At 37.1% G+C, this 20434-nt stretch overlaps 1 protein-coding gene across 3 annotated transcripts in view; it reads left to right on the plus strand.

Annotated features, from left to right (window-relative positions):
* Nucleotides 1-20434, plus strand: part of UGGT2 (UDP-glucose glycoprotein glucosyltransferase 2) — a 183941-nt gene that overhangs the window by 108921 nt on the left and 54586 nt on the right. For all 3 annotated transcript variants that reach the window (XM_032864140.1, XM_032864141.1, XM_032864142.1), the window contains exons 20-23: nucleotides 1447-1541; nucleotides 6178-6384; nucleotides 10398-10529; nucleotides 16667-16791. In XM_032864140.1, coding sequence (XP_032720031.1) covers nucleotides 1447-1541; nucleotides 6178-6384; nucleotides 10398-10529; nucleotides 16667-16791 — 559 coding nt within the window. The remainder of the gene's footprint in view (nucleotides 1-1446; nucleotides 1542-6177; nucleotides 6385-10397; nucleotides 10530-16666; nucleotides 16792-20434) is intronic.

Below are 20434 nucleotides of genomic sequence, written 5' to 3' on the forward strand. Positions count from 1 at the left end.
GAGAGTGATTTCAAGATAGGATGAACTGTGTAGTAAGTGATGTATTTTTACATATGAGAGTTTTAAGCTGAGGCCTCCCAGCCAGTTTTTTAGAATGCTGTGGAATCAAGTTTGGGCCAGATGGTTGCAGAATTACTTTCTAACAGATCTTTGATATTATGTTTGTAAAGTGGTCTGTCTCCAAGAAATCCAACAAATAATAAAGTATAATGCAGTTCTGTATGATGGCAGAGTAGAGTCCTGACTATGTTTAATGAAAAGGAAACAGAGAAACAGGGAATAAAAAATAGAAGAAATCTATTTATCAGGTCCTGAGGTGTATTTCGAAAATTGTCTCTGGATATCAGGGTAAGTTAGCCTATAATTAATGCCCTTTGGTTAAATCTCTAACAATTTAAAGGAATATTACCTGAGAAACACCTATGTTCCTCTTTCTTGCAATTACGTAAGTGTGTAAAGAAATAATGGAGTTGTGAGAAATTTACATAGCGCTTCTGAAATAATTCTCAATTTACTATGATGGTTAAAAGTGCTGCGCTAAGACGTTAGAATTCTTTCCCTTTCTTCTTTGAAAAGAACATACCACTACCTTACTCTTAAGTTGCTTCCATGTGGACTCAATGTTAGCCTTCTTGTTAACAGTTTTTGTGTAATATTGTGTAGATGTTACTGAGTATGTAGTAACTATAGCTTCACATCTCTTCAGGACTAAGTTTTTGATATAGCAGATTTTTAGCACCTGTTTTTAAGTAGGCCATGTGATCAGGGGGACTAATTTTTCTATAGGTTTTAAAGATAACTAGACTAGTATTATTTCAGGTGACAGATGCTGAGCCTAGGTGAAATTAAACCCATTAAACTGACTTCAGAATTAAAAGTTTCTCTTCGTGGCTCCAAATTTTCAGATTTTTCTGAAAAAAATAATTGTATTGCTGTTGCTGGCACAAGATGATGTAGATTAGGCCAAGTTAATGACAACCAGTTTTTTTTTCTTTGAAATAAATGAATTATAAGCTAATAAAATATTGCTGTTTTAAATATCTACTGATAAGCTTTATTGTATCTAGTTTTACATATAGTGGGGTATAAGTATCAGTTTAAAGAAAATGTAGCTGTAGCTGGAAGATAGTTTTGTTACCAACACTGAAAACATAATAAGCATAATGTAATTTTCATCTACTAATAAAAGAATTCCACAGATAGGTCCCTTAGGGACTATTCTTTTTGGCATCTGAGTTTCTATAAGCCTATAGAACACTCTTCTAGTATTTTTATACACATGTCAGTGTGTGTGTGTGTATAATCTTTAACAATATTTGCTTATTTTAAAAAAATTAAATTTAATAATTTAATAATTTTTAATGTATGTTGTTAACTGGAAACATTCCCTGCTTTTAGTTTGATTTTTAGAAGAGGTAGTTTGACTAAACTATTTGAAACTTTCAGAGGATGATGTAATTTCTTCAGTTACTCTCTGGATTATTGCTGATTTTGACAAACCATCTGGGCGAAAACTACTGTTTAATGCATTAAAGTTCATGGTGAGTACTTAGATGTTTATTCTTACTACAAAAATTTTAATTTTTTGTTAATTTTGAGAAAGCCAAATGAAGAACATGCATTCAGTCTTTATTCCCCTCCCTATTAACATTTTAAATACCTCAAGTTGTTGCTAAAGGAACTTAGGAACTCCCTCACAAAATTCCTGTGTTCAAATCTGATGGCCTTGTGATGGCATTTGGAGGTGAGACCTTGAGGAGGTAAGTAGGTCATGAGGTGGAGCCCTTGTGAATGGGATTAGCGCCTTTGTAAGAAGAGACATGAGAGAGCCTTGCTCCTTCTCTTCCCATCATGTGTAGATAAAAGGACAAATCAATAGTCTGCAACCTGGAAAAGGTTTCTCACCAGAACCTGACCAGGCCAGCACCCTGATCTCAGGTTTCCCAGTCTCCAGAGCTGTGGGAAATAAGTTTCTGTTCATTTGTTGCCACCCTGTTTATGGTTACTGTGTTGTAGCAGCCAAAACTGACTAACACTTAGCAGTTATAAATAAGCTATTAAAACAGAGTGAATGCTTCTGGACCCTGCCATTACAACGATGACCCCAAATCTACTTTTTACCAACAAAACCTCACAATAGCAATTTTTCATCACATTATCAGGCAACACTTTATTTCTCTGATTATTTAAGAAAAAACAGATTTTTTTCTCACTTCAGAGTATTTTAAGCCTTAAATCAACCTTCATTTTTTGTTATTAGAGAATTACAAACCAATATACTTCAACAGGGTACATTTCTATAAAGAGCACCTGAGTGGCTTAGTCGGTTAAGCATCTGACTCTTGATTTCTGCTCAGGTCATGACCTCAGAGTCAGGAGATTGAGTCCTGCCTGGGGCTCTGCGCTGGGTGTGGAGCCTGCTTCCCTCATCCACCCCCCCATTGTCATTCTCTCTAAGAAACAAAAATCAAATCAAACAAAAATCAGAAAACTCTTTTATAACCTTCTTTATTTCTAAGGGAGCATTAAAGTCTGTCTAGATTAAAAACACCTAAGAAACATAAACCAAAATATTTAATGAAATTGTTTTGTATTAGCTAAGTGTAAATCTGTTGCTGATAACAAATTACCCATAACTTAATGGCTTAAAACAACAGTTTTTTCCCCATTGTCTGGGGTTTAAGAATTCAGGAGTGACTCAGCTGAGTACAAAGCATGAGTATAGAGAAGTGGGTATCATTGGCGGCCATCTTGGAGGTGCTCTACCACATCAAAAATAGTTGATACATTTTAAACAAAACATAACATTAGCTAGGAGAATTTTCATGTCATGTTAGATAATCTCAGAATACACTGTGACTTCTTTAAGTGGCCTGCAGACGAGCATTTTCCAAAAAGGGTGTTTGGGATCTAGGGAGTACGTCACTTCCTTCTCAAGAATTTCTGGTAGCATGTTCTTTGTAAGGCTGACAGACTGCCTTTTCCCAGTAGTTACAGTGTATATGGCTCTCCCATTATGCACATATTGGTATGTTTAATGGTGTCCTGCGTATCTCTAAGGATCTATTCATTTTTGTTCATTCTGTCTTATAGTCCTATGGATTTATCTTTAAACTCAGCGATTCTTCCTTCTGACAACTAAAATCTCTTGAACCCCTCTGAGGGAATTTTTTATTTCAATTATTGTACTTTTCAACTCCAGAATTTCCATTTGGTTCTTTTTTTTTTTATAATTTCTATCTGTTATTATTCTCAGTGTAATAACTTGTTATAACCATATTTTCCTTTAATTCTTTAAACATGATTCCCTTTAGTTCTTTGAACATATTTATGTGTCTGCTAAGTCCATTATCTAAGGCCCCTCCAAGATCGTTTTTGATGCTTGTTATTTTTCCTTTGCATAAATCATACTGTCCTATTTGACTGCATGTCTCATAATTTTTTATTGAAAACCAAACATTTTGGATAATACACAGTAGCACATTCAGACACCAGTAACACCTCATCCCCAGGGTTACCCATTGTTTGTTTGATCATTTGTTTATTTGTTTAGTGATGGGAGGGAACTAACTCTGTTGTCTACTTCCCTCTTATTGTTTATCTCTGATGTTCCTACTTAGACTCTTTTCCTTGTTTTTATCTTTTATCTTCTTTCCTAGCGATTGCCTCTGAGTCAACAAAAGCCAATTATTGCTCAGAGTTTGTGCTTGAGTCCCCATAAGTGGTTAGATGTCCACACTTCACTGTTGGATGTGTACTTGACTTAAAGGCTACTTTTCAGTTCAGGGATTTTATGATTTTGCCCCACATTCATCCGATTCATCTAGAATTCCCTTTCTAGTTACTCCTGAGAAGATTCAACCTTTGGCATGAAGTCTTCCAGACTGCCCAGAATGGATTTAATATTATTTTTAAACCTGCCTTCCTCGGAGTTGCCTGGTCAGAGTAGCTTTTTTTTTTTTTTTTTTTTTTTTTTTTTTTGAAGATTTTATTTATTTATTTGAGAGAGTGAGAGAGATAGATCATGAACAGAGGGGAACTGTAGAGGGAAAACGCGGCTCCCCACTGAGCAGGGAGCCCAATGCTGGACTCCATCCCAGGACCCCGGGATCATGACCTGAGCCGAAGGCAGACACTTAACAACTTAGCCACCCAGGTGCCCTCCAAGGAGCTTTTTATTCAGCAGTGTTTATTCAGGGAACACCTTCAAGTGTGTGCCATGCCCAGTTCTCATTTTCCTAAGTGAGGCCAGTGTAGAATATATGCAGTTTCACAGAACCTCAGGGATGCATGTGATCCCAGGACAGCTCTTTTCATCGGTCTCTTTCTTTGGTTCTCGCTGTTAGACCTCTGGCTGCTGTATCATTTCACCTAACATTTTCTTGCCTGGAGGACCCTATGAAAACAGGCTCCAGATGGAATTTCACCCACAGGCTATAATTTGCTGACTCCTGATCTTGTTTATTAACTAAATTATCTGTGATATCATTTTGGAGTTTTATTCTTTCCAGTATTATATCTTGAGCCTCTGTCATTTTCAATTCATTGTAGCCAGCTTGTTTCTAACTGCTGCCTTTATCTTACTGGGGCCTCTCCTTAAGGCTCTCTGGGGCCGTTTTTTGGAGACCATGTTTTCTTTTCAAAACTACACAAAGTTCAAAGGACTGATGTAATAAACACTTATATATCCAACACCTAGATCCTATAATTGTTAACATCTTGCTATATTTGATTTATCTAATTATCTGTTTGTAGGGGGGGAAGGGCAGGAATGGTCTAGATCATTATAAAGTAAGTTGTAGAAATCAGCATATATCATCCCTTAATACTTCAACATGCATTTTCCAAGAATTAGGATATTCTCTACATAACTGCAATAGCCCCTCACATTGTTAGTACTAAGTCTTCATTAAATCGTTCCCACAAAGGTGTCTTTTCTTTTTTCAAAGCAGGATCCAAACATGCTTCCCACAGTGCATTTCATTGTTAAATTTCATTAGTCTCTTTTGTTGTAGAACAGTCACATCTGCATTTTGTCTGGTGACTTTTTTTTTTTTTAAGATTTTATTTATTTACTATTTGACAGATCACAAGTAGTCAGAGAGGCAGGCAGAGAGAGAGAGAGAGAGAGGAAGGGAAGCAGGCTCCTCACTGAGCAGAGAGCCCGATGTGGGGCTCGATCCCAGGACCCTGGGATCATGACCTGAGCCGAAGGCAGAGGCTTTAACCCACTGAGCCACCCTGGCGCCCCTCTGGTGACTTTTTAAAGAGACCAAGCTTTATAGAAAAATCCCACATTCTGAATTTCACTGATTTTTTTTTTCTTGTAGTATTTTTAACTTTTCTCTAGCCCTCATATCTCCTCTATACTGGAAGTTATGTCTGAAGCTTAATTAGATTCAGCTTCAGCATGTTTTGGCAAGAAGACTTCATGTCTAACGCTGTATTCTTCTTGCTCTGTTTGTAGAATACCAACAGGAAAAAAATTCAAATGCCCGGCATCAGTAGAATAGATAAAATAGAGTATATTCATACTGTGGAATTCTGTACAATCCTACAGCATCCTGTGGAATTCTGTACAAAACTACAGCCACACAAAACAATGTTGGCAAATCTCACAACCAATATGTTAAGTGGCAACAGAGCAGGAAAGAATACATACTGTAGGGTTATATGTATTTGAAGTTGAAAACAGCTTAAATGTTTAACGATGATACTTAGGGGATGAACCAGAAAGCAGCAAGAATGATACAACCAATACATAACAGGGTAGTGGTTGTTTCTAGAAAAGTGGGAGGGTGTAGTGACAGGCAGGGTGTAAGAGAGATGACTCTGGGTTGCTGATATGGCTCTGTTTCTCCACCTGGGTTATAGTTTTATGGGCTAATTTCATTAAGTTTTGCACTTCTGTTTTGTGTATTGTTTTATATGTGTCATTTCACACACAAAAAGAGGGTAAACAAAGTTGCATTCTAAAACACTTTATACTAAGAGGTGAAGCACTTCAAGTTACTACAATGGCTGTTTGTAGGCTGTGTCAGTAGGTGCACGTTGAGTACAGCCCACCCAGAAAGATGCTGTGTGGTACACTGAACAGACTTGATGGGAAAGAAAACAGTTCAGCTGTACAAAGACATGTGAAATCTGATCTTTTTCACCTATAAATGTGTTTTGCAGAAAACAAGTGTTCACAGTCGGTTGGGGGTTATTTATAATCCTACTTCAAAAATAAATGAAGAGAACACAGCTATTTCTAGAGGAGTTTTGGCAGCTTTTCTTACACAGAAAAACAGCGTTTTGAGAAACTTTCTCAGGAAACTGGCAAAGGAAGAAACTGCTACAGCTATTTACTCTGGAGAAAAAATTAAAACATTCCTTACTGAGGTCAGTACCTATTTGTTTGGAATAATAAGTATCTGTTGTGTATTTAGGAAGTATAAGCCAGTGTTACCATGTTGCTGAAAAACATCAATAAGTAAGTATAATCAATTGGGCATAATAAACATTCTTTCAAACGAGAAAAGATAAATATTAAATGATCTGACTTTGCATCAAGGCATTTAGCAAACCAAATATTTCTACTACTACTTTGTGATTCTTGAAGTTGATGGCATTCTGGTTAGGACATGGACTTAAATGAAGAAATGGGAGTTAAAAGATTATGTAAGTAATACTCAGGTATTTCCCTGAAGGGATCCAGTATGAGGGACATTATAAAGATGGAAAATGATCCTCAAGAAGGAAGATTCATTAATCCTTTCAAAACTATTTTCTGATTGTCTGCCAGACAGTGGAGATGCACTTGTGAACAAGGCAGGTATATTCAGTCCCTGCTTATGTGAAGCTTACATGGTAGTAGGAGAGACAGACAGACTGAACAGTACTGGAACAATATAAAGAAAGAAGAGGGTAGATAGTTTGAGGGATGCTCTTTTAGCTGGAGTGGTCAGGGAAGGCATCTCTAAAGAGTTTACATTTAAGCAGAGGTCTGAAACGAGAAATCAAGCCGTGGAAAATCTGCAGGAAGAATGTACCAGATTAAGGAACACAGTAAGTCTAAAGGACTGCCACAGAGGTCAGCTTTCCAGGTTTGAGTATGGGCAGAAGATCATCATGAGCAAAATAGAGACAGCGATGTGGAGACTACAGGAGATGAAGTCAGGAACAGAACCCAGATATTTCAAGCACCTGTAGGACATGGTAAGGGCCTGAAGTCTTTCCTGAGTATAATGGGAAACCACTGAGGAATCTTGAAGAAGTGAGTAATCTTTAAAAAGATGACTTTGAGAGGCGCCTGGGTGGCTCAGTGGGTTAAGGCCTCTGCCTTCGGCTCGGGTCATGATCCCAGGGTTCTGGGATCGAGCCCCGCATCGGGCTCTCTGCTCAGCAGGGAGACTGCTTCCTCCTCTCTCTCTCTGCCTGCCTCTCTGCCTACTTGTGATCTGTCTGTCAAATAAATAAATAAACAAAATCTTTAAAAAAAAAAAAAAGATGACTTTGAATGCCATGTGAAGATTTGGTAGTAGGCAGACAAGAATGGAAATGGGATGAACAGTTAGAATGCTATTGTGATAATCGAGGCAAGAAATAATGGTATCTTGGACTAGGTGGTGGTGGTAGATTTAGTGAGGTGGTTGGCACATATATTTGTTACCACTCTAGTCAACAGGATTAGCTGATCAGTTGTATGTGACATAAAAGGTAATACCCTTCCATTTTAGCTTGAGTGGCTTGAATTGATGGTGGTGTCTTTTTTTGAAATGGGGAAATCTAGATGAGATTTGGACACATAAGGGATCAAAAGTTAAGTCTGAACATGTTGGAAGTTCCTGTTGGACATTCAAGTGGAGATGTTGGATTGACAGTTGAGTTAATGAGTATAGAAATCAATTCAGGGTTGTTGGGGTATTTTTAGAGTCAGACACTTTTGAGAGTTACCAACATTATACACAATTTAAAGCCAAGAAACTGGATGAGATACCTCAGGAGTAAGTTGGATGAGGGAAGAGAGGCTGAAAACAGAGCCCTGAAACATGCCAACATATAGAAGTGTGCAAGAAAAGGATGATCCAGTAAAGGAGACAGATGGAGCAGCCAACAAGTTAGGAACTTAACCAGGCAAGTATGGTATCCTGAAAGTCAGTTGGAGAAAATAATTCAAGGAGGAATGATCAACTATACCAGATGTTCCTGAAATAGGCTTCATAACTGACCATTTACTTATTAAGGTGGGCATTGATGAGAATTGTTTCAGTGGAGTAATAGGTATAAAAGCAGATTGAAAAGAGAATGGGAAATCAGGAAATGAATGTAAATAGCCCTTTTAAAAAAAAACTTTAATTTATCATGAACAGAGAAATATTTTGTATCTAGAACAGGACTTGAGGTCAAGGATTTCTAAACTGGGGAGATGTCACTGTTCTATATGGACACAGTCCATCCAAACGATGAGAAAGGATGATACAGAGAGAGGGGACCAGAGTTAAGAGCAAAGTTCTTGAGTAGATGAGAGATGCCATGATCCAGTGGACAAGTGTTAACTGTTGGTCTTAAGAAAAGAAATGTTCGGAGTGCCTTGGTGGCTCAGTCATTTGGGCATCTGGTTCTTGGTTTCAGCTCAGGTGGTGATCTCAGGGTCCTGGGATCAAGCCCCATGTCGGGCTCCACCCTCAGCATGGGGTCTGCTTCAGACTCTCTCACCCATTCCCTCTGCCCCTCCTCCCTGTGTTCTCTCTCTTTCTCTCTCTCTGAAATTTAAAAAAAAAGAAAGGAACTGTCTGTCTCTTTTAACCAGAAGGAAGGCAGAATGTATGGGCACAGTTGTAGAAGGGTAGATTTATTTGGTGGCAGCAGGATGAAGTACTTCTAATTATATTCATTTTCAGAAGAAATTCCGGTCTTTGCCAAGTGTAAGAGTAAGAGTAGGTATTATTAGGGGTTGGAGGAAAGAGGAGAAAATGCCACATATTTCTCTATTATTCTGAGAGTAGGCAAGTGAATTTAATACATTAGCATGGGAAGGTTTCTTAGGGCCTACTTGATGTTAATGACCCTAAATTGAAAGTGAGAATAGTATTAGTTGCATGTTTTTCTCTAGCTGTATTAACAGTTTGGTTCTAGTTGCAGGGGAAGCAGAGTTGTGTTCAAACAGAGCTGGGGATTTGCCAGGTGAACATGAATTCAGGGAGGCATTCAAGGGAGCTAAGCAGGAAGGTTTTTGTTGTGGTAAAGGACTTTGGGGTGTAACTCAGGAGGAAAATTATGGCAGGTATGATGGGCAGTAAATAAATGGTAGGGGTTGAGGACTAAAGGGGTTGAATAATGGTCTGATGACACCAGGTTGCATGAGCTGGAAGTTCTGGAGCTTGTGGTCAGAGATGGGATGATTGAGATGGAGATTTTGGAAGAAAGAAGGATCTAAGACTGCGCTGTCCACTACTGTATCCACTAAACTGAATGTGGCTCTTTAAGACTTAAATGAAAAATTAAGTTAAAATTTAAGTTCTGGCACATGTGGTGATGAGCACTGGGTGTTATATGCAACTAATGAATCATTGAGCACTATATCAAAAACTAATGGTGTACTGCATGCTGGCTAATTGAACACAATAAAACATTTTAAAATATGAAATTAAAAATAAATAAGTAAATAATTTAAGTTCTGTGCTCCAGTCATACTGGCCACGTGTTAAGTGCTCAGTGAGTGCAGTGAAACATTCCTACCATCGTGGGAACAATGAACATGTTAGAAATTCAGAATTTAAGGCCCTACCCTGGATCTTCTGAAATAGGAACTACATTTTAATAAGACACCAGGTGATGGAACATTAAAATTTCATAAGTACTGATATGGAGAAGTGTGTCTTAGTGTGCAGATGTGAAGAACCTGTTCGTGGTTTATTTTCTGTGAATGTCCATATATTTTTTGACTCTAACCAAGGATTACTTGTGTATTTCAGAAATAAAATGCATTATTACTAAATTAGTTTTTTGAGATTGGTAGAATGAGGTGAGATAGGGTATTTCTATTTTAAACCGTTGTTTTTACCAAGTGTTCCAAATAGGGGTACTGAGTTCAGAATTTAATAAACATTTGCTTCATTTCTTTAATGTTAAATTTTGTTTCTGTTGATGCCTCCCAGCCTATTACTAATCAATAATCCACCTGAAATTTTCTAAGAATGAATGGCATATATCTCCTCATCACAAGATTTACAAATATGGTAACTGACTTGGCAAAGAAATATTCTTTTTTTACTGTTGCAGAAGAAAATAGTACTTTTAAAATCATAATTTAGAATAATTTCAAATTTTGCATTAATATAAAGCAGGCTTTAAGAAAGTGATTTAATATATTTTTCTCTTGCTAATTTCATCCTTCTTAATTTATGCTTTAGGGGATGGATAAGAATGCTTTTGAGAAAAAATATAACACTGTTGGAGTGAATATTTTCCAAACTCATCAGCTGTTCTGTCAAGATGTACTTCAATTGCGTCCTGGAGAACTAGGTATTGTCAGCAATGGGAAAGTAAGTAGAAAAAGCAGTTGCTCACTTTTCTCATGTACCTGTGCTAGAGGGGTTTCAGATGTGTCTGTCTCACAACATACCTGCTACAGCACTTGCAGAGGTCGGGGCTCCTACGCCAGACACAGCACATAGGTCTGAGCATGAATGATAGGGCGTGCTACTGGTTTCCTCACCCCAGCCCCCACTGATGACAGCGCTGAAGGTGGTGGGTAAGACTGTTTCATGGGGAGAGCTTTAATTTGGCTGTGTTACAAGTACTAGAACGAACAACTTCATATCCACTACAGCACTGTGACTGAGAACCACTGTTGCAGTGGGGGTGTGGAAAGTACCTTGTGACACTTTTTTCTTACCGCTTTTCTCTACAATTGACTAACTTCCGAGAAAGTGTTGGATTGTTATTTTGGAGGTAAAACATAATAGTTATTAATGTAATCATTAAAATCTATAAGGAAAACCACTCTTACTCTTACCCTCCTAATAAAATTTATTATTAATAGTTTCACCTCCTAACCCTTTTTTCTACTCTACATAGCCATGTCTGGTTTATAAAAATACAGAGTTGTAGTCCTATTATATATATGTATGTATAAAATTTTATATCACTTTTTTTCTTAGTATATCAGAAACATTTTTCTGATTAGAGAACCTTTATAGAACTACAGAATTCATGATGATATCTACTTATTTTTTGAGTATGAGAATCTGGTTTTATTTCTCAGGAATGATTTAAGTTTTAAAAAATTGAATCTGGTGCTTACATTTATTAAGATTTCAACTAATGCAATGTGTTTGACATATCTTTGCTTGAACTACCAAATTATATATACCTAAATTGTCTTCCAAGCTGTATATAATAGACTCTTAACGTTTTCTTTGTTTTCTACGTTATTTGAGAGAGAGAATACATGCATGAGCAGGGGCAAGGGCAGAGGGAGAAGCAGACTCCCCGCTGAGCAGGCAGCCCTACGAGGAGAGGGGCTCAATCCCAAGACCCTGGGATCATGACCTGAGCTGAAGATAGACACTTAACTGACTGAGCCACCCAAGGGCCCCTGTTTTCTACATTTCACCAATGTTTTATTACCATATCATTTTCCCTTGAAATTATGTTTGTTCTTTTTTTTTTTTTAATTTTTAAAGATTTTTATTTATTTATTTGACAGACAGAGACACAGCAAGAGAGGAAACACAAGCAGGGGAGTGGGAAAGGGAGAAGCAGGCTTCCAGCAGACCAGGTAGCCTGATGTGGGCTCCATCCCAGGATCCCAGGATCATGACCTGAGCGAAGGCAGACGCTTAATGACGGAGCCACCCAGGTCCCCTGCTTATTCGCTCTTACTTTAATCTTTAAATAGTAGGAATTGGAGAATAGTGAGGGACTCATATTTGCAAACCTTCACAGATCAATCTATCTGCTTCAGTGTAGCAGCGTTCAAGCTAATTGCATTTGCTTCTAAAGGTTCATGTTTGTACAGTGCTGTTTTACAAATCAGTGATGACAGTTGTCATGTGCTATTACAGTAATACAAAGTATTTGTGAATTTGATAGTGAGGTATGTGGAAGCACAGAAATTGAATTGCTTTTTTTTTTACCGGTTGCTCTAGGAAGAAATGTAGCTTTTTATTTATTTTTTATTCATTTATTTTTAATTTTTTAAAATGTTTTATTTATATATTTGACAGTGAGAGAGAGAGAGAGAGCGCGCATGCACAAGTAGGGGGAGTGGCAGGCAGAGGGAGAAGCAGGCTCCCCACTGAGCAGGGAGCCCGATGTGGGGCTCGACCCCAGAACCCTGGGATTGTGACCTGGGCCAGAGGCAGCCACTTAACTACTGAGCCACCCACATGCCCCGAAATGTAGCTTTTTAGAACGGTTTTACAGTATGTGGCTATCTTTGGCTCTCTGGCATTTTAAGGGATGAAGAGGAAAAAATTACACCTGATGTATCTAGTACCTTGCCTTTTGGTAATACAGTATGAAAAAGCTCCCCTATGTTTTCTTTGCCATTGTTTAATGTAATTCATAAGTTGTTATCAATATTAGTGATAACAAATGTTAGTGATAGTTATGTTTATTTTTTCTAGAATAATGGTTTCTCTTCATTGTCCTTGAAATTTACAAAAGTAATCAGATCCTAGGGGTACCTGGGCATTGACTCAATCGGGTAAGCCTCCAACTCTTGATTTCAGCTCAGGTCATGATCTCAGGGTCATGAGACTGAGCCCCACGTCAGGCTCTGCACTCAGCATGGTGTCCGCTTGAGATTCTCATTCTCCCTCTCTCTTTCTCTAAATAAAAGCTTAAAAAAATATATTCAGATCCTAATTTTGCACCAGCTGTGAACCAAACATCATTCTAGGTTCCGAGAGTATAGTAGTGAACAAACATGTTTTCGCGAAGCTTATATTTTGGTGGGCAGCAACAGAGAACAAGTAAGATCCTTATTGATAAGGTGTCATTTGGAGAGAACCAGAGGAGGTGAGGGAGCAGGCCGTGTAGAATATCTGGAAGAAGAATGTTCTAGATAGAGGGAACATGGAAGACAAAGGTCCCGAGGTGAGATGATTGCTGTGTGTTCTGGGAATCGCAGGTACGAAGAGAGGAGTCCGAAGAGAAGCCGAGCGAAGGCGTTGCCATACCAGACGCTGTGGGGTTTTATAGACCGTGGAAGGACTCCTGCTTTAGGCTGGGTGATGAGTCCTGAAGCTCAGAGTTCTGGACAGAGGACTGACATGATCCAACTCATGTTTTATCTGGGTCTCTAGTGGCTGTTCTGTTGAGAATAAACTGGAGGGGGTCAGAAAGCCAGCTGGGAGCCGTTTCAGTAGTCCCGGCGAGAGCTGCTGGTGGCTTGGACCAGAATGTCTCTGCTGGAGGTAGTGGGGAGGGGCTGTGGGATGTATTTTGGAGAAAGAGTGAACAGGAATTGCTGACAGACTTGACGTGGGATGTGAGAGAACCGTGTAACCGGCAGAGTGGGCTTGCCGTGTAATCAAGGCGAGGAAGTCTGCAGACAGCGTGGGGTTGTTGAGGAGGAGTGGAAGGGGAAGGAGTTCATTCTGCACAGAGGAGGAGTTCACCAGTCAGTTCTGGACATCCGCCACCGCTCGTTGGGTTGGCAATTGAACGTATGAGTCGAATGCAGGGGAGAGGTTGGAGCTGGAGATTGAGGTTAAGTCAAATTACATTGACTTGTGTGTTGCTTCATAGGAAATTATACTTTTATTTATGGAAGTCTGTTTCAAATTGAAAAGTATATCTGAAAAGCAGTACTGTGGTTTATGAGCTGTCGTGTAATACTTAGCTTATTACTCTGTCTCCGAGTAATGCTTAAAAAGCACAATAATCAGAGCATTTGTAGCAGATAGTTACATCTCTGAACCAGATAGTTCGTGATTGAAATCTGACACTTTAGAATCAGTCTTAATTCTGAACCTGTCCAAATGTTTGTTAGAATTGGAACATACTCAAAGCCAAATTGTTTAATGTAATGATTAAAACTGGGGGGGGGGGCAGCAATCATCTTATACTTTTTTACTATATGCTCAAGAATTAAAAATTTATATGTTTTTAGTAGTCAATAAAGTGCTAAATAACACTGTTACTATAATTATAATGAATTTACTGTTATTAACCTACATGTTTACAAATTGGTGAAAGAGAAGGGGTAGCAGAGAGCAGAGAAACAAGCAAGACCTTTTTCTTAGCCAAACAAATCTGGATTCAGATTCCATTTGCACCATTAATTGTATGACCTCTATAAGACTTGGTTTGGAAATGTCATTTGGACAGAGGGAATGATGATAGTCTATTTTACAGAGTCATCAGAGATTAAATATACTTTTAAACCTAAAGCACATAAAGCAGCCACAGATAGTAAATTTTCAATAAATAGTAATTCCTGTTTTCTCTTTAAATATTTGAAAGCTGTCATAAGGAATAGTGCATACATTTGTAGTCTCCATTTGCATTACACTTGATGAGAGTCAGAAGAGAATCAAGGCCAGTTGCTGAGACCTCCATGAGTGTAGAGAGGTTTTTAGCTCAGTATATGGTTGAGTATTCTGAGTTTTCTAAAATATTAATGAGCTGTCAGAGGTGGTAATGCATTTCTATTACAACAGTTACTCTCTATAACTGAAAAATCACATTTCCAAAGTGTTGTAAAGAAGATGGATAGGTTGGGGCACTTGGGTGGCTCAGTGGGTTAAGCCTTTGCCTTTGGCTCAGGTCATGGTCTCAGGGTCCTGGGATCAAGCCCCACATCAGGCTCTCTGCTCAGAAGGGACCCTGCTTCCCCCTCTCTCTCTCCCTGCCTCTCTGCCTCCTTGTGATCCCTCTCTCTCTCTCTCTCTCTGTGTCAAATAAATAAAATCTTTAAAAAAAAACAAAAAGAAGAAGAAGAAGATGGATAGGTTGGATAGGCACCAAATAGGTTGTATTGTGTTTTTACAGGACTTTCAAGTTCAGTGTTCCTTTTTCCCAACGTGGACATTATGTGACTTTTATACTATTTAAGTTATCTTATTCCACAAATATTATGTTCAACTTTAAGTAGAAGAATTAAGACGCAAAAGAATCACGTTTCTCCCAGCTATTTCATACTGAACTTACATTGGTGAAATAGAGTCAGTTCTCTGGTGGATTTTAATCAGTGAAGATAGCTGATCTAATTAACCCCTTAAACTAATTTGAGAGATTCCCTTTTTCTAATTTATTAACAAAACATGTAGGTTAATAACAGAGGTGATATAGATAAAATCCAGCTCTTTTCCAGGCCTTTTCTAGTCATAGTCCATAAAATACAACTTTGAAAGTGCTTTCAAAGTTATCTTAAAAGGGGTACCAAATCCTAAGGCAATGAAATGTTTATATGAGTACTTTTAGTTTTATAGTGCCTGTTTTTTTTGCATTTTTAAGAGCCCATTTTTTATGTTTAAAGTGAAACATGGTATTTGTCTAGCTGGAATGCTGACATCCCAGCTCATGTCATCTGTGATATGAGCAAATGAGAAAAGAGTCAAGAACTTTATCAATTTTTAGAAAATATTAATTGCAGAAGCAGATGAAGGGGAAGTGAGAAAGTCTGCTACAACCATTTTATTCTGGTCTTTTAACCAAGGGGGAAAAATGCTCTGGACAATGTGCCTTCCAGTTGTTTGTCTTTAAGTGTAGTTGTCTAGTAGTGCCTAAGACTATGTCAGGCTGACCTTCGACGTTGGGGCTTGCGTTCATGATTCACTGATGACCGCACATACTAGTTCCCTCAGGGAATGCTAATGGTAGTTGAATTGGTGGTCGTTGTGATGGAATAGCCATCCTACAAAATTAGGTACATGGCAGTTGGACACCTTGCCCTTCTAGAGTTACTAGTTTAAAGCTGAGCTGCATGACCTTGCTGGGCTTCAAACCACTGTACAGCATCAGTTCAATGAGGATGGGTTGGTACATTTAAGTAATTATGTGATTTGCTGTTTTTTGCTCTTTTATGCCTTGCTTATGTACTAATTTATATCAACACAGTGTAGACCACAATTTATAGGTGAATAGAAAAGCAAATTGAAAATAAAAGATTTATAAAATATAGACACTTGCTTTCAAAATTTACCTTAGGATGGAAAGCCTTTGGTTTTTGGAAGGGAAGTATTATGTTTCAAAGTGAAACTTTCGAATGGAAATAATTTACTCCTTTTTTATTTTGTCAGTTTGATTTTGGTGTTTATGCAAATGTTATTTGTAATACCAGAGTAAGAAACATTTTTCTCTTCTTTGTTTCCCAGTAGATTTAGTAAATTGTGGAACTGATAGCCACCATCTGTTTAATCTGTAATCAGTTTTTTGGTTTTTTTTTTAAAGATTTTATTTATTTGACAGAGAGAGATCACAAGTAGGCAGAGAGGCAGGCAGAGAGAGAGGGAGAAGCAGTCTCCCTGCTGAGCAGAGAGCCCGATGTGCGGCTCGATCCCAGGACCCTGAGATCATGACCCAAGCCGAAGGCAGTGGCTTAACCCACTGAGCCACCCAGGCGCCCTGTAATCAGTTTTTGCTTAAATATCTATCTGATGAGAAAATATTTGTCCCAAACTGGTATCTTCTAGAAGGTATACAATAATAAAACTCCTTTCGTTTTAAGTTCTCAGGACCTTTAGATGAAAATTTCTATACAGAAGATTTTTACTTCTTGGAAAAAATGACATTTACTAATTTAGTAGAGAAAATTAAAGGCATTGTTGAAAATATGGAAATCAGTTCAAAGAAGTAAGTATTTAAAATCATAAGAGCAATTCATTTTGGGGGGATGCTATTTTGCATCTTATTTTTTCTCTTTAAGATTAGAAAGTGTTTCAGATATGTACATAAGCTGTAATAAGAGGTATGTGGAGAATATTGAAAAAACAAAAAGCATCCATATACTCCCCACCACCAAACCGTAGATAACAATAGTTTGTTTTGCTTGCTCTGGATCTTACTGTCCTCTTTGCTTCTCAGCCCCGCCAGCCCGTCTCCATCCTTCCTGAGAGGTAACCATTTTCCTAAGTGTGTGCGTGATCCCAGGTTTGCGTTTATGCTTTTGCTTCTTCCGTGGATGTCCGTGATCAGTGTTGATGTGTTGATGCCCGACTTCTACAGAGAAATGCTGTTTACTGTGGCTTCTTTGCACCTTCTCCTGGAGCTTTCCTCCGTTTACGCACGTAGAGCTAGTTTCTGCTTTTCACTTCCTTCTTAGTGTTTCATTTAATGCATATACTATAGTTCATTTATACAATCCCATACTGAGATACAGTTAACTTGGCTGTAGTTTTTTACTGGGTCAGCAACGCTGTAAGGAACGCGCTGGAAGTGTCTGCTTGCGCGGTGGGAGTTTCTCTAGAGCACAGGCATGTTGCATTTGGGGCGGAGGGTCTGTGCGTCCTCTGCTTCTCCACATACTGTTAGTAGCTGCAGCAGTTAACACTCCCACCAGAAACGCGAGAGCTCGTACCCCAGTTCTTACCAATACTTGGTGTTCCCCCACTTGTTAATTTTTTCTATCTTGTGGTTGTGAAATTGTGTCTTTTTTTAATTTGCATTTCTTTGACTTTAAGTAAAGTTGAGTGTCTTTTCATACGATTATTTTCACTTATGTTTACTTTTCTGTAAAAAACCCACACGTGTCTTGCTTAGCTCTCTGTCGGGTTATTTTCTTTTAATGATGTCTGAAAATTTTCTGTGATTCTTTATACTAATCTCCATCAATTATATGTGCCTCGTGTATTATATCACAGTTGGTGACATGGCTGTTTACTTTTTTATTGTAATTTTTTACCAGATACATAGATGTTTTTTATTTCAATATGAAAATATTATTAGTTTTTTTCCCTTCACGGCTTGTCTGTGCTCTGCTTGTGAACGTGTGTGTGTGTGTGTGTGTGTGTGTGTGTGTGTACAATGTATAAGAATTTTCTCTAGTCTAAATTCATAAAGATGTTCTCCTTTATTTTCTACTAGAAGTTTTACAGTTTCATTTTTTTACCTGAACGATATTTTCAATTCTTCTTGGCTCTTTATTCTGTTCCAGTAGTGTACTGTCTTGTGCCAGTCCCACACTCCAGTTATCCCAGCTCTGTAACGAATTTTGATACTAGATAGCAGAAATTCTGCCTTTTCTTCAAAATTGTGTTAACTGTTTTTGGCTACTTGTTTTTCTGTATAAATACGATTAGGACCAATATAGCAAAAAAAAGTTCCTGGAATTTTTATGGGAATTTCTTTGAATTTATAGATAGATTAAGGAGGATTGCCATCATTATATAATATTAAATTACCCACCTATTACATATAGTCATATATTGCTTGTATATAGCTATATAAATGTATAGTACATTTTATATATACAGTTGTGTATATAATATAATATATAAAATAATATAGGTATATAACTGATGTATATGGTATATAATTGTAGGATATGATTTATATATAAAAATATATATGAGAATACGTAGGTAGATGGTTAGACACACTTAGTGTTCCTTGTGGGTCCTTCAGTGAAGCTTTCACCTATGTCCCATGAGGTCTTACACATGTTTTTTTATTTATTCCCTTACACTTTATGCTTTTAGTTCATATTGTAAATGGTGTATTTTAAACTGCATTTTCAAATTGTTTAATGCTAAATTACAGGAACAATATTACGTTCTACATTGATCTTTCTTGCTCAACTCTCAATTTTTGTAACATTTTGTCTACTATTAGACTCTCATGTCATTTGTGAATTTTAACAGCTTTGTTCCCTAGCATCCAGCTTTTAAACTTCTCATTTATGTTGGCTTTTCTCTTGATTTAGTTTGCTTAATTTAGTCAAAGATTTGTCTATTTTATTAGACTTACTTTTACTTTTGCTTTTTTACTTTTCATATATGTGGACTTAGGACATGCCAAGCTCCTAATTGTTTTTTTTTTTTTATCAGTTTCAGTTCTTTTTATTTCTTTTTAATCTATTCTGTTTTATAAACTTCTCAATTTGAATTCACAACTTATTAATATCACATTTTCTCCCTTACATATCCTTAAATTACCAGCTTAAAGCATCTCTTACACTTATTTAGTTGTATCACCTAAGTTTTAAAATATATTTCATTATGATTCAGTGCTAGTATGTTCAAATTTCTGTGTTTTTTTTTAACATTTGTTCATTTTTTTTAAATGTTTTGAAATATTTGTAATTCTTGGCTTCATCAAAGCAAATCTGTGGTCCATTTTATTGTTTTTATCTTCTTTATATAGAATTATACCTAGATCTTGTTAGACATCTAGTAAATATTTATTGAATAAATAAATGAATAAGATGTGCTGCAGATTTTTTAAATGGCACAATGTATAAATGATTTCCAGTTTGTTTTGAACTGTGATTAGAGACCATGGTTTGTGAATATCAGTTATTTATTATTTATTTCTCTGAATTTTGTGACACAAGGTTCATTCTTATCATTGTCCCATGCCTCATTTTTTTAAAGGGATATTCTCTAATTGTGAGGAGGATTTTATACATGTCTATTATATTGAACATGCTAGGTTTTTTCCAGCCATCGAAATACTGAGTACCTTGTTTTATCTGTCAGTTACTAAAAGAAGTTCGTGGAAACACTGCTAGAATCATGAATCAATCATTTACTTCTTATAACTTTGTCAATTTTTGTTTTAAGTATTTTGAACTATAGTCATATATACCCTGATTCAGGGTATATTTCTAGTGAATTGTTCCTTTTGTCATTATATAAATTACTCCTTTCCTAATAATTATTTTGTTGTAAAGTCAGTGGCATCTTATATTTTAGCCAGATCAGTGTCCTTTTGGGTTGTTTTTCTGTTACATCTTTTTCTGTTCTTTACTTCAGGCTTCCCCAGTGTCTTGTAGCATACAGCTAGGCTTTGAGGTGGTTCTTGCCAGACCTCAAAGTTCTGATTCTTCCTCTTGAGTACAGAATTCTGATCCAGATGAATAGATGTCCTTTACTTACTCTATCATTTAGGAAGTAATTAATCAGTTAGGAAATGATGTTCACATAGAAAATTATAAATAAAGTCATGAAGCAAGGGCTTTTCTACAGTAAAGAGATAATATCCAGTTATTTTCAAGTAGAAAATATATGGTTATTATTATGTTATTATATGTTTATTATTATACATGTTTATTAGGTGGCCATTAAGCAGAGTCCTACATGTCAGAACCTGGTAGTCCAGTAAAAAATGATACAGTAGACACAGGTTCTCAACCTACTCAGAATCTAAATTTCTTTATAAAATGGAAGTGCTTATTCTTTCTTTTCTTTTTCCTCTTCTTTCCAAAAACTTGTCTTAAAATTCAGCCAACATTTTCTGCCCCAGTGTATCAATGAACATATAATACATTTCCTCCATC

This window comes from Lontra canadensis, unplaced genomic scaffold, assembly GCF_010015895.1.
Source record: "Lontra canadensis isolate GAN:19392208 unplaced genomic scaffold, GSC_riverotter_1.0 scaffold26, whole genome shotgun sequence".
NCBI lineage: Eukaryota > Metazoa > Chordata > Mammalia > Carnivora > Mustelidae > Lontra > Lontra canadensis.